General features: G+C 39.7%; 2 protein-coding genes and 1 long non-coding RNA gene across 3 annotated transcripts; 1 reads left to right on the forward strand and 2 right to left on the reverse strand.

Moving 5' to 3' along the window:
- The first annotated feature begins 814 nt into the window (after positions 1-814).
- On the forward strand, positions 815-23,827 carry LOC127532337 (uncharacterized). Its single transcript, XM_051943946.1, has 5 exons — positions 815-1,136; positions 1,221-1,511; positions 1,637-1,666; positions 10,394-10,465; positions 23,745-23,827. The coding sequence occupies exons 1-5, from the start codon at positions 830-832 to the stop codon at positions 23,810-23,812; spliced, it is 768 nt and encodes a 255-aa protein (XP_051799906.1). The 5' UTR covers positions 815-829; the 3' UTR covers positions 23,813-23,827.
- LOC127532369 (uncharacterized) lies at positions 14,833-23,730 on the reverse strand. Its single transcript, XR_007939751.1, has 2 exons — positions 22,792-23,730; positions 14,833-16,397 (listed from the first exon to the last, which is right to left on the reverse strand). It is a non-coding gene; the product is annotated as an uncharacterized LOC127532369 (long non-coding RNA).
- A 1,762-nt stretch (positions 23,828-25,589) lies between the features above and the next one.
- Positions 25,590-26,223, reverse strand: LOC127532340 (ATP synthase subunit delta, mitochondrial-like). The gene has a single exon (XM_051943951.1). It carries the CDS (start codon positions 26,206-26,208, stop codon positions 25,726-25,728), a length of 483 nt encoding a protein of 160 aa, XP_051799911.1. The 5' UTR covers positions 26,209-26,223; the 3' UTR covers positions 25,590-25,725.
- Positions 26,224-26,982: the final 759 nt, after the last annotated feature.

Below are 26,982 nucleotides of genomic sequence, written 5' to 3' on the forward strand. Positions count from 1 at the left end.
TATCTTGGTAAGTATTTTTTTAATTTTACAGATATCTTTATAAATGTCTATATTTTATGCTATAAAAAATTCAGGAACGCTGCTCAACAACTAAATCTAAGAGTGTTTCTGATGCAGGTCTGAGTCTGTCACTAACATGGTCTTTACCTGATGTTGCAGATACTGAGGTGTCCTGTGTTTTTATGGAGAGATGCATCTTACCGTGCAGCTTCCAGGTCGCTGATCATGTCGTCATCCACTGGATTCAGTTGACAAAAGGAATCCCTCGTGTCCATTCATACTACAACAACCAAGATGACTTTGGACACCAACATCAGATCTTCAGAAACAGGACGTCACTGATCAAGGACCAGATCTCCAGAGGAAACGCCTCACTGCAGCTGACAGGAGTGAAGGTTCAGGATGAAGGAAGATATCAGTGTTTCATCAGCACCATCAACAGAAACAAATATTTGTTTATCAACCTAAAAGTTCATGGTAGGAGAATACAGAAATATCATTTGTTTTCTTTCTGTTCAATGGTTTTCTAAATATAGGAACAGTTTCGTCACATAGTTCATTCAACTTAAAGTTCCTTTCCACTCAGAATATTAGTAACTTGGACAGAGGTGACCTGGTCAGAACTGTCATCTGGGTGTTGGTTCTTTCTGTGTAAAGTTTCATGTTTTCATCTGGTGCTTCAGCTTCCTGCTGAGCTTAATGAATGATTCTAGATTGACTGTAGGTGTGAATGTGTTTGATCATCTCTGTGTTGGTCCACTGATGGACTGATGATCCATCAGCTGATAAACTCCAGTCCTCCTGTGATAAAGTGGTCAACAGAAAATGGATGGATATCAGTAACTATCTGTGCATCTCCTCTTTTCCAGCTCCAGTCCATGATGTCAACATCCAGCAGGTAGAAAACAGGATGAGCTGCAGCTCAGAGGGGATCTACCCTCAACCTGAGCTCACCTGGTCCACCACACCTCCATCCAACATCAACCTCCACAACACAACCACAGTCCAGCAGAATGAAGAGCAGCTTTACAGCATCAGTAGTTCTCTGATCCTCTCACACAGTCGTACTCATCTGGTCTACAGCTGCACCGTCAGCACTCCAACAAACAGGAGGAGAGCTGCTTGGAGGAAACTCAGTGAGGAAAACATCTCATCTCAACAATCCACTCACACATTATTGACTTGCTTCATTCTGGTCTTTTTCTCTTCCATCATTTCAGCTCCTATCAGTGGATCAACAAGTGAAACAATCATCACCTGCGCTGCCTCCAACTTTTCCTTCTCTCACCTGCTTTGGAGATTCAACCACAGTCAGATGATGGTGAAGCAGAGCAGGACTGATGGCAGCTCCACAGTCTCAGAGGAGTGGAGGCAGCAGGTGAAGGATGTGTCAGAGTCAGGAGACATCACACTGCAGGACTTATCTTCAGAGCAGGAGGGAATCTACACCTGTCAACTCAGTAATGCTGAGGAGACGCTGATAAGTGAGACCTCTGTGAAGATCAGTGGAGGTAAAACAGCAAAAGTTCCTCTGATTATCTGGAAGATGTGTTTGACCTGCAAACATCAAAGATCACAAAACTCCATCATGAAGCTTCCAGAGACAGAAAATTAACTGAATCTTTTTATGTTTCAGGGAATTCAGTCAATGTTGGAGGAGTCATAGGTGGAGTGGCTGTTTTGGTTGCAGCAGCAGCAGTCGGTCTGTTTCTGTTCTGGAAAAAGAAAAACGGTAAGAAGATGTTCTTCCTTCACTTTGAAATTTATTTCTTGTTTGTTATGTTGATCTTTTGTGAACATTTTTCAGATCAACAAGAAAACAACACAACAACATCAAGCAGTGAAGAAACAAAAGTAAATGTGTGTTAAACTTGTGTGCTGCTCTGTGTGAACTACAGTATATGACGGAACATGTTAAAGGAGAAAACTGTTGTCATCAAGTCAGTATTCTGGGATGTTTCAGGAACATTTCCACCACTTATTTTCTACAACATGGTTTGTTGTATCAGCTCAGATTCAGCTCTGCAGAAGCTGCATTTCATTTTGAAGGAGAATATACAAAGAACTGCTTTTGGTTTTTCTGTTTTATGTTTGATGGGTTCTCCTTCATTCTATTTGCAGATGCATTGAACTTGAAGATATAAATGCAGGAACACACTGACGGCAAAACAAGATTGATGAGTTTGTTACAGAAAGACTGACGAGGAGCTTAAATATGTTTTGGACACGAACACATTGCTATTTGTCAGAAGAATTATGTTTAAAATATTTATAGTATTTATGTTAGAAGAAATATACTTAGGATACTTGGAATAGAATACTCGCTTTTAGATGATCATTAATTTATCATTGAGTGACTGTGAAACATGTGTGCCTTTTGAACCATGACTCTGTATATATTTTAAACCATGATTCTACGTGTACTTTATGGCAGAAACATGTAAACACAGCACATACCGAGAGGTGACCAGAACTAGGCCTTCTAGGTAGGGGAGCCACCAGGGCGTTTGGGCCCCATGAAACGAAATTTTACTGGGCCCCTGTAGCGCCGGACATAAGTCCGGCGAAAATATTTTGTGCTGTTTACATAAAACTGTTTATTTTAATGATATTTTTGACTATTATTTCCCATATTTGTGAAAAGGACAATGTGACAGTTACTTGGTAGGGGAAGCATTGAATACTCTGAATACTCTGAATACAATGTTTCATTTATTTACTGCAAGATTGACACGGGGGGAGGGGGGCTGATTAAATATGGGCAGCTTGCTAAATGTGAACAGTGAAATATAAAATTCTTCAAAAATTAAAAAAAAAATTTCTTCAAAAATATGAGCTAATATGGGGAGAAAAGTGAGCTAGCCTAAAAATCACAAAGTTAAGATAGATTAGAAACAACAACAGGCTAATGTTTCAGAACTTTCCACCACATGAACCAAACCCACCTTGTTTTTTGAAAAACTGGGTAACATATCGCCAGCCCTTGGCCTCTCTCTCCTGCCTTATCTTATTTTCTTTTCGTTTCTGACTACCTGACTTCTGAGGCATACTGTCGTCACCCCATTCAGTCTGACTGAAGCAGCAGCCAGTTCAGTTGATTCAGTAGGACTGAACCATTTTACGTATAAAGGGAGGGGGGGGCCCTTGAGAAATGTTTCCAAAACAAATAAACTTAGTGCTACCAGCGCATTGTAAATAATATTTATTTATGATTATAAATTAACAAGCTAGTGCCATATTCATTTTGTCAGTATTATAATTTTATCAGGGGCTTTTCTGGGCCCCTGTTAATGATGGGCCCCTAGAATCCTTCCCCTTTTCCCCCCCTTTTCGGCGCCCCTGCTTCTAGGTGATGAAGATAACAAAGAAAGTACACACAAATACCACATGTCTGCCTCTGAAGGTCTTTCTGTTAATATCTTACTGCTTGTGAAGAAGGTTTTTCCATTGTCATCTCATGCTGAGTCATGGTACCATCCTCTGTGTTACATTCCTGTCTGAAGCAAATAAAAAGACGCAGGGGTGACACAGGCTCTTTGGAGTTGGGTGGCTGATGCTACAGCCCGTCTCTCTCTCCTCTTGCGGCAAGTAAAATACAAGAGCTCGAGTCCTGTCTCTCCTTCCTTGTGCTGTCTCCGTGTTTTTCAGGTTTTAAAGCCAACACTGTTCTTCAGCTGATAAATGAACTGTACAAACATTTTACACTCTGATGCTGTGACCAATTAGCTTTATTATTATTTGAATTATTCTGTTGTTCATTTTTTGTTTGTTTAATTTCAGTTTATTCCATCTCAAATCATCAGAGGCTTCTTCTCCTCCATCTCTGATTGAGATTTGTATTATAAACTCTGGATATTTAAAAATACATCTTTAAAATCTTAGATTGATTCATGAAAAACTTCCTGAGATTTTTAAAGATCAGAAGGCTGCAGCAGGTTTTTTCACACAATAAGATTTGAGGCTGTTTGAACATTAATGTTTCAGTAACTATTAAAGATAAAAGTCTGACGTTTTCACTGTTATTTCTAAATATGTCTTTGATTTGCAGCATTAGAACCAGTAGATTTAATAGTCTCCAGTTATGGAGGAGTTACATCTGAAAAATAACTGATAATTGTAGGATCCACCAGCCATTATTACACAGTGGAGCAGGACAAGAACAGATTTAACACCTTCACAGCCACAGTGGAGACGAGGCTTGCTTTGATCAGTGGAGCTGAGACACCAGGACACTGCAAGCAAGACGCTTTCCACATCTGATGCAAGAGTGCAAGGTATGAAATCAGCAGGAGAGCATGAGACCAGGCGATACAGGACTTCCCCACACAGACCTCCACTCCAGGATGAAAACTAAGCTGGTCTAAACCAATGGTTCTCAACCCTGTTCCTCAGGACCCCATGTCCTGCATGTTTTAGATGTTTCCCTGCTCCAACACACCTGACTATTTAACCCTTACAAACATATATTGAGAAATCCTACATAATACAGAAGTCATGAAGGGATATTTTCTGACCCACATGTAGCTGCAAGTCACAATAATAGAAAACCTATAAAATCCTTTATCATGGGAAATACTTGATCACAAAAAGGAAAAGAAAGTTATTTTCATTGAACTGTCATAACTGGTAAATATAGCAGAATTTTTTTTAAAGATTTTATGATTTGAGATGAAATAACTGGTAGTTTTTGTAAAACGGATTATTTCAACCATCATTTTATTTTCATTCAGCTGTTTTCATGTGTCAGTTTTCTGTGGTAAAGGAATATTTACAGGATGTTCAGGTTCATGTATTTACAGTTCAGTTTTTGTACTGATGGATCAAGTTAATAGTTTTATTTCTTGAACTTAAAGTGTGTCTGGGGATCATTAATGTAACAAATTAATCATAAGCAGCAGTGTGTGGCTGTGATCTTTATTTCCTGATAAATAGATTCTGATGCTAGAATACAGACTGCAGCTCGATAATATTCAATCAGGAAAATGGAGAGTAAAGGAACTTTGTGAAAGCATTTTTCTGTTTGTTTTTTAGTTGAAGTAAACTATTAAACTTTACTGGATGATTATTTGGAGCATCAATCAAACAATTTATTCATTCCAAAAATACAAGCTGAAAACTGTGAATACTGATCTATTTACTGTTCATGTTGATTATCTGCTGTACACAGACTGATACCGGCACCGTCAACATTTCACACTTTTATTGTGTTAAGTTTGAATATTTATGTGTAAAAAACAGTCATCAGTTTCCCCTCAGGGATCAATCAAGTATTTCTGATTCTTCTAATCAAATCCCAAAAGAAAAGCTGTGGTTGTTAAAAACTGTGTGAATATGAGAGTGAAGTATTCATGTGTTTATATACTGAGGTTTTGTATTTTACAGCTGATATTCCTCTGATGTTTGCTTATACAATGCAGTTAAACATGAATAAGAAGCTTTCTGTTGTGACGTCAGCATCCAGAACTCAGTGCTGACAACTTGTAACTTTGTAAATAAAGTTTCATCTAACACTGACCAGAACTGACAGTTTGCTTTTGATTGAACATTTGATTTGAAATAATGGAATAAATGATTATTAAATACCAAGTACAAATATATGAGAGAACTTTTTTGTCACTTTACTGCTTCCTCCAAGCTTCACTTTCAGATTTTCTTCAGTTCTGCTGTTTCATTAAAGGTATTTTCAAAGTAAAAATGTGAAGAAAAGTGACGTCCACGTTCTCATAAATAAACCAAAACAGATCAAATAGTAAAAGACTGAACTGATTGTGTAAAAACCAAACTGACATGTTGCTGCATTAAAGCTGTGCAGTGAATCATGAACGTGTTTCCAGTCTGTGTCCTGCAGGGGGCGCTGGAAGCTCAGTCATTGATTTCCATGTGTGGAAAGTCAAAGAGTTAAAGGGGGAAAAAGATCAGTGTTGTCAGTGTGTGGAGATGAATGGAAATAAACTACAGAGCTCATATCCTCTGGAATCAACAACACTGTGGATTCATTTTGTGTTTTTAACAGTTTTTCACAGCAGTGAAGGAAGAACTGGTTTGTTGGATCAGTTCTTTGTTGATTTTCATTTCATGGCTGGAAGAAAAATACAGAAAATCACCAAGTTTTCCTTTAGAGATCTGTCTTTTTAACCTACATAAACTGTTTTTCTTCTTCAAAATCTACTGAAATTTTTGGTGAATATTCTTTGAGATGTTTGAAAATGACATTTTCCACCTTTTAAAGTCTGATTTCTGCACAGATTTCTGTGTTTCATGATCGTAACCAACATGAACTGAAATGGTTCAGTCCCAAACTTCTGCATTTGGATTGTAAAAAAATGTCTGAAATAGTGATTATGTCTGTGAACAAAATTCATATAAATGTTGGTGAAAAGTCAGAAATCTCTCATCTGCTCTCAGTTTTTATCCTCTGCATGATTTCAAAATGTATAAAACTGACCTAAAGTTATTACTGATGCATTAACGTGTTCATCATTTATGCTGATGTGGAGCAACTTCTACCTCCTTTAAACAATATTGGAAAGTCTGAAACTTTGAACCTTTACAGCTCATTAAATGTCAGAAATGATGCAGTCTCTTGATAAAAACGAATTTAAAAAACACGAATTTAAGCACAGATTTTCAGGTCAGCATCAGTTTATCACAAACGACCACAAAGATGTCACTTTATATGGAACTCTGAGGTTAACAACAGTTTTTATAAAAGGTAGACACCACCTCCTCTGAACTCAGCACACTTGAACTTCCTTATTTTCACCTCAGTCCAAACGTGTTGCGGCACGACTGAGCTATTAGTGACAAAAAAAATCAGTTTTAGTGTCAGGATCTGAAATAGAACACCTCAGGCTGTCACAGAAGAAAATTTCCAGCCTGCAGCTGATTGGACGAGTGTTTGACCCAGAGGCAGAGTGTGGATGTTTAACCAACCAACAGTCTGAAAATGATCATCATTTTCTGATCATATCTGCTTTTCTTCAGTTTTCAGAGATAAAACTGAATCAGTTTGCAGCAGGATCCAGGCAGAAAAGTTTCCCACCTGCTGAACATCTTCCTTCATGGCAGGAATCAGAAACTCAGACTTTTCTGTCCACATCTGTTTTCCAACATTAACCGTCCAGGAATATGAGCAGCATGAAGAGCTGCGTGTTTTTTGTGATGTTTCTGTGGAAGCTGACTGTTTCCAGAGGAGGTGAGTGAACGCTGACACCAGGATTATAAAAACTTTGCTCATTTTAAATTCTCCTTTCACTTCACTGTAAGATTTTTTCACTTGATTTTGGAAGCAGCAGTTCATGATAAACTTTTCTTTTAACATCACTTATTTCACAAATCTGTGTCCTTTACAAAACCAGCACATCTTGATGAAACATTTGTTGTTTTGACACAAACTGAGACGTTAAAACAAGATGCCGTTTAAAAATTCTGATCCGTGACTGAGACACTGATAGAAAAACTCAGAGGAGTTCATAAAATGACAGTTTTACAACAGCAGGAACTTGTTCAGCTTCATAAATATGATTCATCCTCCACACAGAGACGGGATCAGTCACATCTGAGAGCAGAAAACCTTCTGGGTCTCAAATCACCAAATTTTTAGACATTTTCCACTCAATCATCTGGTTTTCCTGAAATTTTTGTAGCACATAAAATAGATATTTGTAAAGGTATTTGTCTGTTTTTTGTTTCATGAATCAAATAATTTCAGAAATACATACTTTTCTAATTTCCCATCGACCCATGTCCAGCATGTTTTTTTCCACACATTGTAAAAACGACACTTTATCAGGAAATATTTAAAATAAAAGTCTGAAATGTTCTTTTATTTCTCACCATGATATTCATTCACAACCTGCATCATTGGTTCAAATAGTCTGGATTCATGGCTGAGTTGAAAAGGACAATAAACAAAAAACGAATATTGCACAAGTCAGTAGTGATATTTTTGTAATCACATTTGGACGGTTACTGACTGAGCAGGTGTGTCACGTTTTACAAACAAGACAAAGGTAATATAGTCATCCAGAAAGCTTTGGTTGAGCAGGTGACCAATCAATAGAGGCTATAGTCCCAGATGCAGCAGTCTGGACTTGATTCCAGCTCATGGCTGTTTGCAGGTCTTTCCCCATTCTGCTCTTTATTTCCTGTCTAAGCCGTCTAATAAAGACAACAAAAAATGAAAAAGAACAAAGATCTGAAGGAAAATAAGAAAAGTGTTTTAGAATACAGGTGTAGAGCTTCGTTTTCAGTCACATTTTCACCTCAGTGCGCTGCTCTGTTACTGACTGGGAGAAATGCTTGAATGTCAACTGTCCTGAAGTTACTATAAATGTACAAGTACTCACATTTTAACTAAGTCCAGCTGTGACTTTGGTCTGGGACTAGTTCATTCTCAGTTTAACACAAAGCAAGACAATCATTTTCTTTGCATCAGTTTCCAGAATGATGAAGAGAATAAATTCACCACAAAAGTGTGAAGGACATCACTAAATGTTGTGATATTATTAGTTGACTTCTCACATTTTTTTCATGTTTCAACTCAGCCACAATCAGAACATTTGAGTCCAATATTGCAGATACTGAATCAACAACATGATGACATGACACTGATTCAGTTTTATGTTTATGATTTTTATCTTTAACACTTCCTCCATCAAATATAGAATAACATTTCAATATTTGAAAAACTCATCCTAAAAGTGAGTTTATAAAACCAACAAGATTATCTTGGAAAGTATTTTTTTAAATTTTACAGATATCTTTATAAATGTCTATATTTTATGCGATAAAAAATTCAGGAACGCTGCTCAACAACTAAATCTAAGTGTGTTTCTGATGCAGGTCTGAGTCTGTCACTAACATGGTCTTTACCTGATGTTGCAGATACTGAGGTGTCCTGTGTTTTTATGGAGAGATGCATCTTACCGTGCAGCTTCCAGGTCGCTGATCATGTCGTCATCCACTGGTTTCATTTGAAAACAGGAAACCGTCGTGTCCATTCATACTACAACAACCAAGACAACTTTGGACACCAACATCAGATCTTCAGAAACAGGACGTCACTGTTCAAGGACCAGATCTCCAGAGGAAACGCCTCACTGCAGCTGACAGGAGTGAAGGTTCAGGATGAAGGAAGATACAAGTGTTTCATCAGCACCATCAATAGAAACAAATATTTGTTTATCAACCTAAAAGTTCATGGTAGGAGAATACAGAAACATCATTTGTTTTCTTTCTGTTCAATGGTTTTCTAAATATAGGAACAGTTTCATCACATAGTTCATTCAACTTAAAGTTCCTTTCAACTCAGAATATTAGTAACTTGGACAGAGGTGACCTGGTCAGAACTGTCATCTGGGTGTTGGTTCTTTCTGTGTAAAGTTTCATGTTTTCATCTGGTGCTTCAGCTTCCTGCTGAGGTTAATGAATGATTCTAGATTGACTGTAGGTGTGAATGTGTTTGATCATCTCTGTGTTGGTCCACTGATGGACTGATGATCCATCAGCTGATAAACTCCAGTCCTCCTGTGATAAAGTGGTCAACAGAAAATGGATGGATATCAGTAACTATCTGTGCATCTCCTCTTTTCCAGCTCCAGTCCATGATGTCAACATCCAGCAGGTAGAAAACAGGATGAGCTGCAGCTCAGAGGGGATCTACCCTCAACCTGAGCTCACCTGGTCCACCACACCTCCATCCAACATCAACCTCCACAACACAACCACAGTCCAGCAGAATGAAGAGCAGCTTTACAGCATCAGTAGTTCTCTGATCCTCTCACACAGTCGTACTCATCTGGTCTACAGCTGCACCGTCAGCACTCCAACAAACAGGAGGAGAGCTGCTTGGAGGAAACTCAGTGAGGAAAACATCTCCTCTCAACAATCCACTCACACATTATTGACTTGCTTCATTCTGGTCTTTTTCTCTTCCATCATTTCAGCTCCTATCAGTGGATCAACAAGTGAAACAATCATCACCTGCGCTGCCTCCAACTTTTCCTTCTCTCACCTGCTTTGGAGATTCAACCACAGTCAGATGATGGTGAAGCAGAGCAGGACTGATGGCAGCTCCACAGTCTCAGAGGAGTGGAGGCAGCAGGTGAAGGATGTGTCAGAGTCAGGAGACATCACACTGCAGGACTTATCTTCAGAGCAGGAGGGAATCTACACCTGTCAACTCAGTAATGCTGAGGAGACGCTGATAAGTGACACCTCTGTGAAGATCAGTGGAGGTAAAACAGCAAAAGTTCCTCTGATTATCTGGAATATGTGTTTGACCTGCAAACATCAAAGATCACAAAACTCCATCATGAAGCTTCCAGAGACAGAAAATTAACTGAATCTTTTTATGTTTCAGGGAGTTCAGTCCATGTTGGAGGAATCATAGGTTTAGTGGTTGGAGCTGTTTTGGTTGCAGCAGCAGCAGTCGGTCTGTTTCTGTTCTGGAAAAAGAAAAACGGTAAGAAGATGTTCTTCCTTCACTTTGAAATTCATTTCTTGTTTGTTGTTTGTGACAATGTTTTCTGAACATTTCTCAGATCAACAAGAAAACAACACAAGTAGGTCAAACAGTGCTGAAACACGTAAGTAAACGTAAAAGGAGAAAACTGTTGTCATCAAGTCAGTATTCTGGGATGTTTCAGGAACATTTCCACCACTTATTTTCTACAACATGGTTTGTTGTATCAGCTAAGATGATCTCAGTCAGAGTTCAACAACATCCATGAAATGAAAACATTAAAGTCACTGAAATGAAGATAAAACAGAAAATCACATGAAGGAGTCATGACTGAAGTGAAGGTTTATGTTGCTTTTATACTGAAGCTGAATAAATAATGAACTGTTTTGTACTTTTAAGTGTTTTTGGTGCTAAATTCTGTTTCATTTTGTTTCCAGATGTGTTTCACTCAAAGATATAAATGCACAAAGACAAGGAGATAAAAATACAGGGACACCCCAAAGTGAAGAAAGTCTTGAAAACCTGAAGAACACAGTTAAACCTCAGTCAGAAGAACTTCAGTCTGCAACTCTGAGGTTTGACTGTTCTGATGAATGTTAGTCTGAATATTTTAACACCACATGGAGAAGAAATGCCTAAAATGTTGAATGTGAAACATGTCATTATCCCAGCAGATCTCTGTATTTAGTCATGACTGTATTCAGTATTACATTAAGAATTCTGGGTGTTTAGTATTATTGTTACATGCAGCTACACGGGGTTCAGAAAATATCACTAGTTGATTTTTTTATTATCATATTTTTGTTGATGTGAGCTCAAAGACGGGACTTTTCATGGCAGCTTTAATTTTTAGTAACTTCTGAAATATTGTGGTCTAGTGGTTAGCACTTTCATCTTGCAGCAAGAAGATCCCTGGTTCGTGTCCCGGCTTTCCTGGGATCTTTCTGCATGGAGTTTGCATGTTCTCCCTGTGCATGTGTGGGTTTTCTCTGTGTACTCCGGCTTCCTCCCACAGTCCAAAAATATGCTGAGGTTAATCGATGACTCTAAATTGTCCATAGGTGTGAATGCGAGTGTGATTGTGTGTCTGTATATGTAGCCCTGTGACAGACTGGTGACCTGTCCAGGGTGTCCCCTGCCTTCACCAGAGTCAGCTGGGATAGACTCCAGCACCCCCCGCGACCCTAATGAGGATAAAGTGGTGTATAGAGGATGGATGGATGAAATATTGTCATTCAAACAGCCTCAAGTGTCAAAGTGTGAAAAAAACTGCTGAAAGTGGGTCAGCGTTTCAGTGAATGAATGAGACAAACTACTGATCAGATCTGAAGCTTTTGTGGTTTAACGTCGTTTATATATTTTCATTGTTGTTTTTTTAATAATTTTGTTGTTTACGATGTAACCTTTGATGGACATCTGTTTGCTGTTTTTTTTTTTTTATTATTTTTGACCAATGTGAGTTTTACAGACCTATATATAGAGCTGATTACAGACTTTAGGAAGAATAAAACAGACATTCAACCCCTTGACATCAGCAGGGAGAGGGTCTCAGACTTCTGGCTCCTGGGCGTGTGCATGGAGGACGACCTGACTGAAGCACCAACACAACAGTAACAGTTAAAACAGCAGAGCAGAGACTTTACTTTCTGAGTGAAGTTCTCAGGAAGAACAACCTCACACAAAAAGTTCTTGTGTCCCTCTACTGCTGCTCCACAGACAGCATGCTGACCTGCTGTATCTGTGTGTGGTTTGCCCACGGCTCGGAGAGGAAAGCGATTCAGAGGGTCATCACCACCAACCAGAAGATCATCAAACGCTGCAAATACACTGAAATGTGCAGTATTAACTATCTTCTTGTGTGGTTTGTTGTGTTTTTCTTTTCTTCTTTTGAGAATCTTTTCTTCTCTTTTTATATAATGTTTTATACTGTGATTCAGAAACACTTTTTTTTACTTATTTATTTTTGTACATACCTCTGACTTGATGCATTTTGCTGCCTTGCGCTTGAAAAGGTCTACTTAACTTTCGTTGTACATGTACAATGACAATAAAGACATTAATTTCTATTCTAGGCAGCAGCTTTAACTTTGCTGTCAAACCAACATGAATGAACTCCAGTGTTTTTCTCTGTCAACTTTGGATGTTGGTGAAAAGCCAGAAATCCTTCATCTGTTGTCACTTTTTGAAGCTTTATTATCTTCCCAATTGAGCTTTATGTGGAATATGGAGGATATATAATAGCTTTGAAGAATGTTGAAGTGACATTTGCACATCACGCTTTAGTTTTTTAATGAGAACAGGCTTTTACATATATAAACTGATTTTACTGTCACTATGAGAGTTATGAGGAGGGTTAACCATTAGTCTGAACAAAGAATAGAGACTTTTTCTGTAATATGTAACTGATCTTCATTTCAGTATCAGTTTATCTGTCAACCAACGCTAGTTTTCAAGTTGTCAGCCTGTTGTGGAACTGATTAATCAGGCATGTTTCCCTTTAAGTAAATGTTCCCTTAACAGGTGATACATACGTCATCAAAAGTTGCCGTCGCATTCTGGTTCATTCTCCAGTTTTTTCCCCCAAACGTGTTCCCGCGCAGTACTCGGCTGTAGGGCGTACCAACTAGCAAACATTCCTCTTTGACAGCAGAAATCAAAGTCAGAATTTATCTTCCAGATTTGTGCTGCAAAGGAATATGAGCAGTTTGAAGTATTTCATACTTTTCATGACAGTACTGTTGAAGCAGAAGTTTTTGGGAGGAGGTGAGTGAACCACGCCGCCATGTTTACACTTTGCACAGTTTAAACTTTCTTTTCACTAACGCTGGCCTGAATATCAATTTCTGGGCTCCGGATATTCGGCCCCGATTAATGACGAATATCCAAATACTCGGTTTGGCTTGTAGCGTCCAACGGGGAGGGGGTGGGGGAGCAAGACAAGTTTTCCAGTCGGTTCAGATTGTAATGTCCGACTGGGGGACAGACGAATGGACAAGTCGAATACCAATCCTGCGACATCGTCCAACGGGAGGGGGGTAAATCCATCAATAATAAATATCAGTAGTAGAAGTTGTGTGTTGCTGTTAAAGAGATGTACAGTTATTATTTGCTGTCAGCATCTGATTTATAAAACTGTGTGTAAGCACAGCTGCATGCAATTTCTTGATAAATCACACACCAGCTGGAAGATTGCACAAGTGGATCCACCTCACATTCCGCCCACAACACACCCACATTTTACCATGAATGGTCAATGCAAAGTAACTCATGAATGTATCTGTATATAAATAAGCTGCTGATCCACGGCATTTTACGCAGCGCCCCCTGCAGTCTTTTCATTGCTGTGCGTCAGGATAAATGAATCGTGTTGACCCAGGCCACCCTGCCACTAAATTTGTTATGATCATGTCCGATGTACAAATAATTTGTATGCTGATTGAATGTACATTCAGTTACGGCGATTACATTTGGGAAACCGGACATCGCTGCAAATCACCGTTTAGTGTTGGCCTGTTCACCCACAGTGTAAGGAAACCTGATGTATTGACTGGTCATGTTTATAATGTCATCCAAAACAGCTGGCATTATTGCGCTGGGGGATGGTTGTGATATCCCAGACCTAAAGGACATCATTTAACTGTATATCAGACCCAGATAGGATTTAGACAACAAATGTAACCTCATATATTCTTCATATAAAACACATACCTGTCGGCCACTTAACGCTGGAAGGAGCCGGTGTCGCCAGAAACCCGAGTCGTCAGCTCCTGTGTCTGTACCGAGATGGCGTGGTTTCGGCGGGTGGGTCTGTCTAAGACGGCCCAGTTCAGCACATAGATCCAAGAGCACTGCTCTAGGGAATCTAAATCGGCTTATTAGCCAGTCATCGTCATGGGCCAGCAGTATTTCCTGAAAATAACATGACTTGCTTAGTAATAATCCTACAAAGGGCTGGGTTTGAAACACTCAGAACCAAGTAGTTAAGTTTTCTTTAAATTACAAAATTAAGGTTTCTCCTTGACACTGAGTGACCTAAAGTGTTTAGTAGTCTCACCTCAGAGGAACTTATCAGCAATGAGTCTGGTATTGATTCCATTTGGCCAAAATATGGCCAAGAGGATGTCTAGAGCATGGTGCATCTTCATCATTTTCCTTTTATCTTATTTATCGTTTTTCCAGCACTGCCTGTCCCTGTTTACTTAAAACTCTTCCAGATATCGCAGCATCCTCATCTGCCTTTCCTGTTGATGTTCCCTCTATACAGCAGTGATTCAGTTTGTTTAAATATGCTTTTGTCCTTGCAGATGTGATGGTGAATATTGTTTTTTTGTTGTCCGTATGAGCTGTGATGACACATTGGCAGTGACTGACAGTGTTGCTAATCCGACTTGATGTATTCATCATGCAAAGATGTATCTCCAGCAAAGCGTGCAGAGAAAAATGTCGATACCATTGAAACCTGCAGCGATCACAACACTCTACATTAGATTTCTTTACAGGAGTTCGCCTCTGACCTCTGAATACTTATGGTAACTGTGTGAATACGTCTGTTTTCCCAATGCACATTCAAAGAACCTAACATATCAAGGACAAGCTCATACATTTCCTAAACACACAAACTGGGATCATATCTGCAGAACTCTTGTTTGTACATGTGGGACATTATTAAGTTGCAGTGGTGCAGAACTGTAAATGGAGTCATCGGGGGAACACACAGCCTGGCATGTTCCTGCAGCTCCGTCAGCTCTCAGGTGAACTGCTCCAAGGTCAGCTTCTGCAAACATCGCTGCGTTTGTTTGAGGCACCCTGCTGTAGACGGTCACAGTGGATGCACTCAGTTGAGTCGTCAGGACAGCAATCTACTTTATCATGCCTCGTGTGATTTGGCTCTTAAGATAAAGAGTGAAAGGAATTATTTGCAGATGGCATCTGACCCATGTTTGACATGCGTTCATGTACGCTGTTACGTTCATGTAGTCTCTGTCCAATTGAGAGATGGCCGTCCTTCGACCTTCAAAAAATTCCTGGATCCAGACGGTGATTCGGATCACCTCCAAAATCTAATCGATTGTTACTCTTGCTCTTCCGGACATCCTGTAAAAAATTTGGTGAAAATCCGTCCACAACTTTTTGAATTATGCTGTTAACAGACAAACAGACACACACACACAGACAAACAAACTCCGGTGATTACATAACCTCCTGGCGGAGGTAACTACCGGATACCAGGTGCTTTTCTTTAGCTGATTACCAAATCTTTATAGTTTTACTCAAAACCCATTAAAATTTTCATGCAAAATAGGAGCATTTGGTTGATTTTAGGCAAATAAAAGTAGAGTACGGTTAAGGATAAAGTCGTTCTTTACTCCAAAGTGAATCATCTATAGGATGCTTAGTGTTCTAAAGTAGGTTGTAGTTAGCATTAGTGGTAAAAGACAGAAACCAAGTCGAGATTATTTCCTTATGACACATGATAATATCCTCTAGATTTACAGATTGGGACTTCAGGGAGTCTCTGGACTTAGAATTTGAATGACAGCTTCATTTAGTTTGAGCAGTGACCAAAGATTGTGAACGTAAAAACCAGAAAAATCTCCAGTTGTTGTCATGCAGCATCCCAGGAATTCTCAGATCTTCAGGCCTTCCTCTAGATAAGTCCAATTATCCGTTTCAGACAACAGCTCTCCTTCACTGTCCCTTTGAATTCCTCAAATTCCCAGATTGGGGAAATATGGAGTTACCCTGTATGATGTCTCTCCAGACCATTAGGCCCAGTGATCCGACCCCCTGCAGCCGATGACACGACATTCCTGACCTTCCCGATCCACTTCACCAGGAGCCCACTTCTCCTGCTTTCATTCCTCCCGGAGGTCCTTCCTCTTTTCAGGGTCAGGGGAGTAGGAGGAAGGAGGGAGGTTTGGACAGAGGCGGTCTGTGTGGTGACACAAGAAAATGTAACGTTTGAATTCTTATCTGCTTATTTAATCAGGACATTATTGGACAACAGTATTGAAAAAGTGTAAACAAGTCAGATTACAACAAAACTGCCATATCCTGCACAGACCAAAACCGCCTGTAATCAAACAGTTTGACTGGGTTCTTCTATTTCATTCTTTCATTAAATTCTCTCAGTTGCTAAAATGGAATTGGAATATTTTTAGGCATCAGTAGCAGACATAGATGCGTGATTTATTCATTATTTCTGGACAGAGAATCAATTTTGATAATTTATTACTTGTAGAATTTTGTGTCGATGTTTCCATAGTAGCAGAATTCAGTTATTTTTCAGTAAAACTTAAAATAAAAAAAAAATCAGTCCTCCAGCAGGGCTAAAAACACTATTTACTCCTTCAGAACTGAAATATTGTACATTCAGCCAGAGTAGATGTGAGATTGGATTGAAAAGAAAAATCATATTTTATCCTCAAGCTTGATGATTTTCTTCGTTTATACAACACTTTTCTAGTTTTTGGAGAAGTAAAATGATTAATAATCAGAAACAAAGATGGCCAAATGAAACAGTTTCTGTTCAGTGCTATGCAGAGATTTGTGCATTAGAAAATAAAGGTTGAAATTCATATTTCAGGAGACTTCAGAACCTGAATAGCCATGTGTCTATATTATTGCAAATAAGACTTGTTTCCATTAGACAACCAACAACAAAACCAGTTGTTTGCCAACTGCTTACAAGAAACACTTGAAAACAAAGAAGAAACAAACAAATGCTTATCCATAAATGGAAGAAAAATGGAAGGAAAATTGGAATGAGTAAATAATCTTCCATGTTTGCAGGTACTGGACATGTTTTGTGCTAAGAAATAGCCGATAAGTCATGAGAGCCTAATGGAAAATAGGTGTTTCAATCTTCAATTCTTGTTTTCTCAATTCCAAAAAAGTCAAAACTACTTCAAGCAAGGGTAAAAGTTAGTTTTTTCTGTTTTTTTTTTAAATTTTTTGCTTTTTATTAACTTTTTCTTATGTAATACTTTAAAATGCGGATAAAAATATGTTATGGAAACTTGCTATTGATTGAACCCTACGAACTCTAACCTTTCCATGACAACTGACTCTGTGATTAAAGTAGCCAAAGAAAGGAAGCACCTGTATGACTAGTTCAGTTAATTTCCCAAAGCTTCTACAGACTTCCACCAACTAGACTGATGCTGCAGGTGGAAAGGGAAACAATGAAAGCAACCCAAATACTTTATTTCACAGGAAAAGTAGGTCAGAAAAAAGGAAAAGTTGTGTGTTTGGGTTAAAAAGTCATTTCTTGAAGACTTCCTCATCCATAACTTACCCAATGCTGACCTCAAAACAGGCGTTCACAGGGCCGTGTGGCCCAATAGGCAGAATAGTCAAATGCTAGGGGCGCAAGCCAGCCGGGGGGCGGCACCGCAGGGTTTTTTCTGGGTTTTTTTTTAGATTAAGAAGAAGAAAATAGGCACCGGTACATCCGTGTTGACAGTGACGGATACACCGAACTTCCAAAATGATGAGGCAAAAGCCCTCTGGAGCTCATTTCAGAAAAAAGCGTAAAGAAGATGAGGAGAAGCAAGGAAGAAGTCGAGGTATGGTGTCATGAAATACTTTGTTAGAAACTGCATGAACACACAACCGCGTATCGGCTAGCTCGTAATGCTAATGGGCTAACGTTAGCCCTCGTAGTGACAGTACTGTTAGTGCTGCTTTGTTAGCTCACTTTCAATATGATAAAGTTACTTCTATGTTGAAGAAAGTATCAAAGACAGTGACGTACGAAATGCACGTAGTGATGACATTGTTGATAGAAATCGTTTCTTTTAAAGTTTGTACTCTGACGCACTGACAGTCTCGTACCGTTGCCTGTGTGTAGGCGATGCTACCGTCATTGAACTTCACTAACTGGCTTCAATTTATTTTAAGCCATTAAAATAAATGATCAACTTAAACACAAGTTTAAGAATATTTACATATTTATATGAATGGAAACATGACTCCATGCGTCCCAGACGGCCGTACAACAGGAGGGGATTACATCGTCTTTATCAGACACGTCATTACCAGTGTATCACATTTAATTAGAACAGGTGTACTGAAGCTGTTGTTCCACATACAGTAATTATTTACATGTTACAATTTTGAGATGTTTATATTGACATTAGCTTGCTGCTGTGTTTCGGATGTCCTAGGTCAGGGATGTTATTATGTCAGGTGTTACCATGTATTTACCTTCCCATGTAAACACCCAGTTAATCAGTTACCTTACTGTCTCTTTTTAGATTCACTTCTGAAATATTTATCTTCCACTCCTGCCACTACTGGATCAACAGCAGCCTCCACATCCACCTTGGTACCCAGTGATGGAGGGCTCTCTGACACCCAACCTGGAAGCAGTGAAAACATACCCACAGTCCCCTCTACATCAGACCAGCCTGTTAATCAAATAGGTACACCTTCCTCTATCCCCACCCCAGTGCTGCCTGGCTTCAAAGAGGTAAGACAACCTGTCCCATTCACTTCAGGACAGCTTCAGGATATATCAGCTCCAGCAATAGACCCGGCAAACTTTCAATATTTATTGATGGTATTTAATGTTGTGTGTGTGTGCTTTTATTACAGCCTTGTGTTCAACTCTTTTTTATTTGGACGCACTTTTACAATTTATTTCAATATTTATTTAAGCTATTTAATGTGTGTGGGTTTTTTTAAGTGTGTAATTTATGTTCAATAAAGTGAAAATGTTTAAAGTTAGTTTATACGTATTTTTTTCTTAATATCTTTTTGGGCGGGGGGGCGTTGGGAGGGTCTCGCCTAGGGTGCCAAATGAGTCAGGAACGGCCCTGGGCGTTCATTTTAAACTTTCATTATTACAGCATACTACTGTCCTCCTGCATGCTGATGAAGGACAGCTATGTCTGTCTCTTGTCCGGTTGTGTAGCTCTTGAGACGATATTGAAGACATGTGAGATTGAGGAATGTATGTTCCACAGTCATACAGTCTGTACTTGGCAGCAGCCGAGGTGATGAAGACTATACAGCCTGATGTGTGAGCTGGAGGGCTGCTTTTATAAATGACACATATGTGAGACATCAAATGGCAGCTACAGGACATTAATCATCATTTGAAATTGACACCTATAAATTTATTGAACGGTTTCCAACAAAACAGTGGTGGTGACACGCCCTCCTTGCCTACTTTTCCCTCCTTGGTTTCCTCCCAGTTTTTATTAACTGTTTTATCTCGTTGGTTGCTGTTCCTCCTTCATGCGTAATTTTCATTTTGTACAGACATGCTTATGTTGGGTACAATGGCTGTTGGAATAGCAAAAAGACAAATGTGTCTGCGCCTTCGTGGTTCAAGCTTTCAGATCAGTCATTTTAAACACAGTGTGGCAGAAGCGAACTTACGTGAGGGGTACACACCTGGGGCTTCATTTATAAAACATTGCATAGGATCCATACTAAAAGTTTGCATACGCTGAAAATCTGAAATAGGCGTATGCCCTTTGCCCCTGATTTATAAAACTGTGCGTAAGCACAGCTGCATGCAATTTCTTTATAAATCACACACCAGCTGGAAGATTGCACAGGTGGATCCATGTTACGTCCCGAGTCTAGGGGAACCATGAACGCAACATGATAATGCTCTGGACTCAGCCACCCCCAATGAAGCCAGCCTGGAAAAAATCTCAAAAAGTGCACAAAAGGTTTATTCTTCAAACAAAGCAAACAAAAGTAACTTAAAATTCTGTTTTTATAAAGCAAACTATAAACTGGGGTTTCCAGAATAAGCAATTAACAAACTTGGTCACTAACAGGTCTTTGGGCTTCCTGCCCCTACCACAGGATCTGTCTCCAACTATCACATGGACACACAGAGCTGATAACAGGCTGCTTCATCGAGGGTGGCTGGATCAGGAGAGAGTGAGCAGGTTGCAGCAGCTGGTTTTTGTAGCCTCCAGGCAGGCTCTCAGGTGGCAGCAATCCTCCCAGCAGTCCAATCAGCCTCAGCACCAGGATCTAATCACAGCTACTGACTCTGCTGGACAGCCACACCCACTCACATGCACACACACAGGAGGAGGAGAGGAGACCAAGTTTCTCAGCATAAACACTACACAAAATGACCCAGGGTCATCACAATCCACCTCACATTCCGCCCAGAACACACCCACATTTTACCATGAATGGTCAATGCAAAGTAACTCATGAATGTATCTGTATATAAATAAGCTGCTGATCCACAGCATTTTACAGCGCCGGCCTGCAGTCTTTTCACTGCTGTGCATCAGGATAAATGAATCATGTGCTGACCCAGGCCACCCTGCCACTAAATTTGTTATGATCATGTCCGATGTACAAATAATTTGTACACTGATTGAATGTACATTTTTTCGGTTCACATAGACAAATTCATTTTCACTCGGAACCCTTACAGCAACATGAGTGCAGTCAGTTACGCCGATTACATTTGGGAAACCAGACATTGCTGCAAATTGCCGTTTAATGTTGGCCTGTTCACCCACAGTGTAAGGAAACCTGATGTATTGACTGGTCATGTTTATAATGTCATCCAAAACAGCTGGCATTATTGCGCTGAGGGATGGTTGTGATATCCCAGACCTAAAGGACATCATTTACACACGTGGACAAAATTGTTGGTACCCCTCAGTTAAAGAAGGAAAAACCCACAATTCTCACTGAAATCACTTGAAACTCACAAAAGTAACAATAAATAAAAATTTATTGAAAATTAAATAATCAAAAACAGCCATTACTTTTGAATTGTTGATTAACATAATTATTAAAAAAACAAACTAATGAAACAGGCCTGGACAAAAATGATGGTACCTCTATAAAAGATTGAAAACTATTTGACCAGAGTGACATGATTAACTCAGGTGTGTCATTTAATTGACATCACAGGTGTTTCCAAACTCATAATCAGTCAGTCTGCCTATTTAAAGGGAGACAAGTAGTCACCCTGCTGTTTGGTGAAAAGGTGTGTACCACACTGAACATGGACAACAGAAAGCGAAGGAGAGAATTGTCCCAGGACATCCGAAAAAAAATTATAGACAAACATCTTAAAGGTAAAGGCTATAAGACCATCTCTAAACAGCTTGAAGTTCCTGTGACAACAGTGGCTCATATTATTCAGAAGTTCAAGACCCACGGGACAGTAGCCAACCTCCCTGGACGTGGCCGCAAGAGGAAAACTGATGACAAATTGAAGAGACGGATCGTTGGAATTGTATCCAAAGAGCCCAGAGCAACCTCCAAAGAAATTAAAGGTGAACTCCAAGGCCAAGGTACATCAGTGTCAGATCGCACCATTCGTCGTTGTTTGAGCCAAAGTGGACTTCATGGGAGACGACCAAGGAGGACACCACTGCTGAAAAAAACTCATAAAAAAGCCAGACTGGAATTTGCAAAAATGCATGTTGACAAGCCACAAAGCTTCTGGGAGAATGTCCTTTGGACAGATGAGACCAAACTGGAGCTTTTTGGTAAGGCACATCAACTCTATGTTCATAGACTCAAAAACCAAGCATACGAAGAAAAGAACACTGTCCCTACGGTGAAACATGGAGGAGGCTCAGTAATGTTTTGGGGCTGCTTTGCTGCATCTGGCACAGGGTGTCTTGAAAGTGTGCAAGGTACAATGAAATCTGAAGACTATCAAGGCATTCTGGAGAGAAATGTGCTGCCTCGTGTCAGAAAGCTTGGTCTCAGTCGCAGGTCATGGGTCTTCCAACAGGACAACCATCCAAAACACACAGCCAAAAACACCCAAGAATGGCTGAGAGAAAAGCGTTGGACTATTCTAAAGTGGCCTTCTATGAGCCCAGATCTGAATCCCATTGAACATATGTGGAAGGAGCTGAAACATGCCATTTGGAGAAGACACCCATCAAACCTGAGACAACTGGAGCTGTTTGCTCATGAGGAGTGGGCCAAAATACCTGTTGACAGCTGCAGAACGCTCATTGACAAATACAGAAATCGTTTAATTGCAGTGATTGCCTCAAAAGGTTGTGCAACAAAATATTAAGTTATGGGTACCATCATTTTTGTCCAGCCCTATTTCATTAGTTTGTTTTTTTAAATAATTATGTTAATCAACAATTCAAAAGTGATGGCTGTTTTTGATTATTTAATTTTCAATAATTTTTATTTATTGTTACTTTTGTGAGTTTCAAGTGATTTCAGTGAGAATTGTGGGTTTTTCCTTCTTTAACTGAGGGGTACCAACAATTTTGTCCACGTGTGTAACTGTATATCAGACCCAGATAGGATTTAGACAACAAATGTAACCTCATATATTCTTCATATAAAACACATACCTGTCGGCCACTTCCCACTGGAGGGAGCCGGTGTCGCCAGAAACCCCCGAGTCGTCAGCTCCTGTGTCTGTACCGGGATGGTTTCGGGGGGTGGGTCTGTCTAAGACGGCCCAGTTCAGCACATAGATCCAAGAGTACTGCTCTAGGGAATCTGAATCGGCTTATTAGCCAGTCATCGTCCAGGAAATCCCTGTGGTCCCTAAAATCTCTCTCCATTCTTTACGTGATCTTCCAGCAATGCCAACGCATCCATTGTGCCACATTACGCACGGCTGTCACCCGCTATTTATCCGCTTGATCAGCGATTGGACTGATTGTCTCATACCTTTTCCAAATTAGTAATCAATCAGTGCCACTCACCACTCTGTATCATTTGAAGACGGAAGTTTGATATTTGAACATAGTTCTGCAAATACAGTTGTAGGCTGAATGGCGCACTATAGGAACATCTACAACAATGAGGGTTTATGATTATCCGGCTCTACAAGTCTAATATGTGATGACAATAAAGGTTTGAGATCAATCTGGTTTCAATTCACCACTTCACCCTCCGGCACTGCCGTTCAAAATGTGCTTAAGCAAGCATCAAAGTTGGCGCACCGGTGCGCACATTCTCAAGCCAAGTTTGTTTTTATAAATCACAACCTTTGCGTAGAAAGTGGCGTATGCAAATTATCTCAAATTATTCATAACTCAGGGGCAGAAAATTAACTGAATCTTTTCATATTTCATGGACATCAGTCCATGTTGGAGGAAAAAAGTGGAAGATGGATGCAAGTACTTGGGCTTTAATAGCAGTAGCAACAGCAGTGGTAGTAGCAGGAGTCGTAGCAGTCGGCCTTCTACTCTTCTATAAATAGAAAAAGTAAGATGATGTTCTTCCTCCACTTTTCATGAATTTCTTGTGTGTTGTTTGTGTTGATGATTTTTTCTGAACTCTGAACATTTCTCAGATCAACAAGAAAACAACACAAGAACATCAAGCAGTGAAGAAACAACACAAGTAAATGTTGTGTGTTAAACTTGTGTGCTGCTCTGTGTGAACTACAGTGAATGAGGGAACATGTTAAAGGAGAAAACTGTTGTCATCAAGTCAGTATTCTGGGATGTTTCAGGAACATTTCCACCACTTATTTTCTACAACATGGTTTGTTGTATCAGCTAAGATGATGATCTCAGTCAGAGTTCAACAACATCCATGAAATGAAAACATTAAAGTCACTGAAATGAAGCTAAAACAGAAAATCACATGAAGGAATCATGATTGATGAGAAAATTTATTATGGTCTCTATATTGAAGATGAATGTTTCTTCTATGTCCAGATGTATGAAGCTTGACAATAAAAATGTAGGACGTCCTTCAAATGAAGAAAATGTTGAACCTGAACTCCAGTAAAGTCTGGACCAATGGAAGTGGAAACAAAAAACATCTGCACCAGTAGCTGAAGGACTAAATAGCGTCTGCATGTACATCTGTATGCATCTGTATGTATGTTCATCTGTTTGTACTGAGGCTGCTTTCCATGAGGTCATCAGTGTAGCTATCAGAGGACATGCAGGAGACACGTCGTCCTCAGTATTTAGAACATCTGCCCACTGGTAAAAATATAAAGGAAGCCAAAAATCTTGATTTAAAAAGATAACAAGCAGCTTTACATCTGACTGACTGCATCATATCTGTTAGTCATCTAAAGCTGCTTTTACTGAAACTGACAGAGTTTCACTGAATGAACGTGACAGAAATACTGAGGAGATCTGAAGAACTTTTGTAGTTGAATGTTCAATTTAAAAGGATTTCAGTGTTTTCTTTTAATAGCTAATTGGTGAATTTCTAACTATTGATGCACTTTTGTCTGCTGTTACTATCATTGTTTTCTTTGTGCATTTTAAAACTATTTTGATAATGTTGAGTTTTATAGATGTTTACACTTCATGAGTTCTTTTATTTGGTCTAAAATAAGCTGTAGGTTGACTTCTTTGTTTTGTATTTTGATTTTTGACAGAAAAGATTTCAAACTAGAATTTCAATGTGATTGGAGCTAAATAGAAACACGAGGCTTCAAATACAATCTAGAGTCTGTATTTCCATGTATCATTAGACTGTCAGTATTAATACTGGATCATCAGACTTCATTTCATGTCACAAGATTCTCAAATCCTGTTTGACGTCATATTTTCATGCTGACAAAACACCATGATTGTAACAGTCTGTGACCTCTACTGGTTTTATTGTTAATTTATTATTAAAAATAAAAAACATTCTTGGAGAAACCACAATAAATGATTTCAGTTTGTGTCCAGCAGAGGGCGCTGCAACTCCATCACTCATTCATTCAGTCAAACACTTCACTATTGAATCTACAAACTTGATCTCAGTATGAGATTTTTAAGTGTTGATTTAGCTGGAAAAGTTCTAAAAAACTACCACAAAGAGACACAAAATGACCACAAAGACTCAAAATGGGCTGAAAGAGAATAATAAACACCAAAGACATACAAAATGACCACAAAAAGAAACTAAAAAGCCACCAAACAACTACTGGTAAATGGTCTGTATTTATATAGCGCTTTACTATACCAGGTACCCAAAGCGCTTTACATGATACGTCACATTCACCCATTCACACACACATTCACACACTGATGGTGGAAGCTGCCATGCAAGGCGCTAACCACGACCCATCAGGAGCAATTAGGGGTTCGGTGTCTTGCTCAGGGACACCTCGACATGAGCTCGACGGGCCGAGGATCAAACCGGCAACTCTCCGGTTGCAAGACAGCCACTCTACCCACTGAGCCATGCCGCCCCAATAAATTTATTGTTAATTTCATCCACTTTACAAAGAAAGCCTGGAATCTCTTGGACACTGACTGAACTGGAAACACAGCTGACCACTGATTTCCTTCAAAGCAACAGAAAAGATTACCACAGGTCTACTCCAGAGCCTTGACGATGGCCTCGTTGGCTTCTATGCTGACCTGAGCTTCTGCCCTCGCTGCCTCGTCACATGTACCGGCCAGTTCAGACTGGGCCTTCTCCAGGTTGGCCTTGGCTGCTGCAATGTCCAGCTGGTCCAGGGGCACGGCCTCCTCAGCTGGCAGCTGCACTGAAGAATCAGCGTTGACTGTTACTGACCCACTGCTCACAAAGTATTTAGCAGAGGAACCGTCGTCATTGAAGACTGTGACAACACCGGGCCTGAGCACCTGCAGGGTGGGAACGTGGGCCGGAAGGATACCGAATGCACCGGTGAGCGTGGGCACATCAACCTGCTTCACATTAGCCTCTTTGAAAAACACCTGTGTCGGGGAGGCGAAAGTGAAGGACATCTGCGGGGCCTTGGAGGCGGCCTCGGAGTAGGAACGGGACTGCCTGAGCACCGGGAGAGCAAGACGGAGGAATCTTGCTGCCATCATGTCTGAAAAGTTTGGTTTTATTCAAGCATTAGTGAATGACAGAGATCCCCGAGCCCTCGGTGTGCACTTGGTAGGACAAGGACGTAGGGAAGCTACCCATCAGGCTTTACGGTGACCAAAACTAGATGCAAAACAAACTTAAGAGACACAAAACAACCACAAAGACACAAAATGACATCTGGATTCTCTCCAATGTCCAAAACAAAGTTCTCCTCAGGGAGAAAGTCAAAGATAATCTCATCTAAAAATACTCCACATTATTCCACATCACCTTAAAGGCAGGACTTTAAAGTGCTGCTGGCAGTCATCATGTCATTAGTCTGATTTACAGTTTCAACGTCTCATTGTGTTTTAGCTGGAATTTAACAGACTTCTACACCATGAAATGATTGAAGTTGACTTTAAAATAAATAACTATGAAAAGAAAAATGTAGTTTATCTTGTGGCTGTCAGTGTTTAAACTGTATTTGTGTATTGTGGAAGGAACAGATCTGCTCAGCTGATTTCTATGCAGCAGTAAACTGATCTGACAAAGCTGAGAGTTCATGTAAAACGGAGGTTGGACCCTGAACACAGATCACAGATGCTCTGTTTATAGAATATGTTAAAGTGTCAGAGCAGGACTTTAGAGACGTCCCTCATGGACATCAATGATTTTCAAAAAGATGAAAAAGTAAAACATCACATCTATTCAGAGAAAATAATCATTATTTAATGTTGGTCAAATAAAATCTCACTTTGATATTATGTTTAAGAGCTTCAGATCTCACGATA

The sequence above is a fragment of the Acanthochromis polyacanthus genome, chromosome 23, assembly GCF_021347895.1.
Source record: "Acanthochromis polyacanthus isolate Apoly-LR-REF ecotype Palm Island chromosome 23, KAUST_Apoly_ChrSc, whole genome shotgun sequence".
In the NCBI taxonomy this organism is placed as follows: domain Eukaryota; kingdom Metazoa; phylum Chordata; class Actinopteri; family Pomacentridae; genus Acanthochromis; species Acanthochromis polyacanthus.

What these genes read in the sequence shown, in the direction of transcription:
- LOC127532337 (XM_051943946.1), top strand. Translation starts at nt 830, where the DNA reads ATGGATATCAGTAACTATCTGTGCATCTCCTCTTTTCCAGCTCCAGTC. An exon ending in AGCTGCTTGGAGGAAACTCA is followed by an intron (nt 1,137 to 1,220) that starts GTGAGGAAAACA and finishes CCATCATTTCAG; the next exon opens with CTCCTATCAGTGGATCAACA. An exon ending in CAATGTTGGAGGAGTCATAG is followed by an intron (nt 1,667 to 10,393) that starts GTGGAGTGGCTG and finishes GAGGAATCATAG; the next exon opens with GTTTAGTGGTTGGAGCTGTT.
- LOC127532340 (XM_051943951.1), bottom strand. Translation starts at nt 26,208, where the DNA reads ATGATGGCAGCAAGATTCCTCCGTCTTGCTCTCCCGGTGCTCAGGCAG.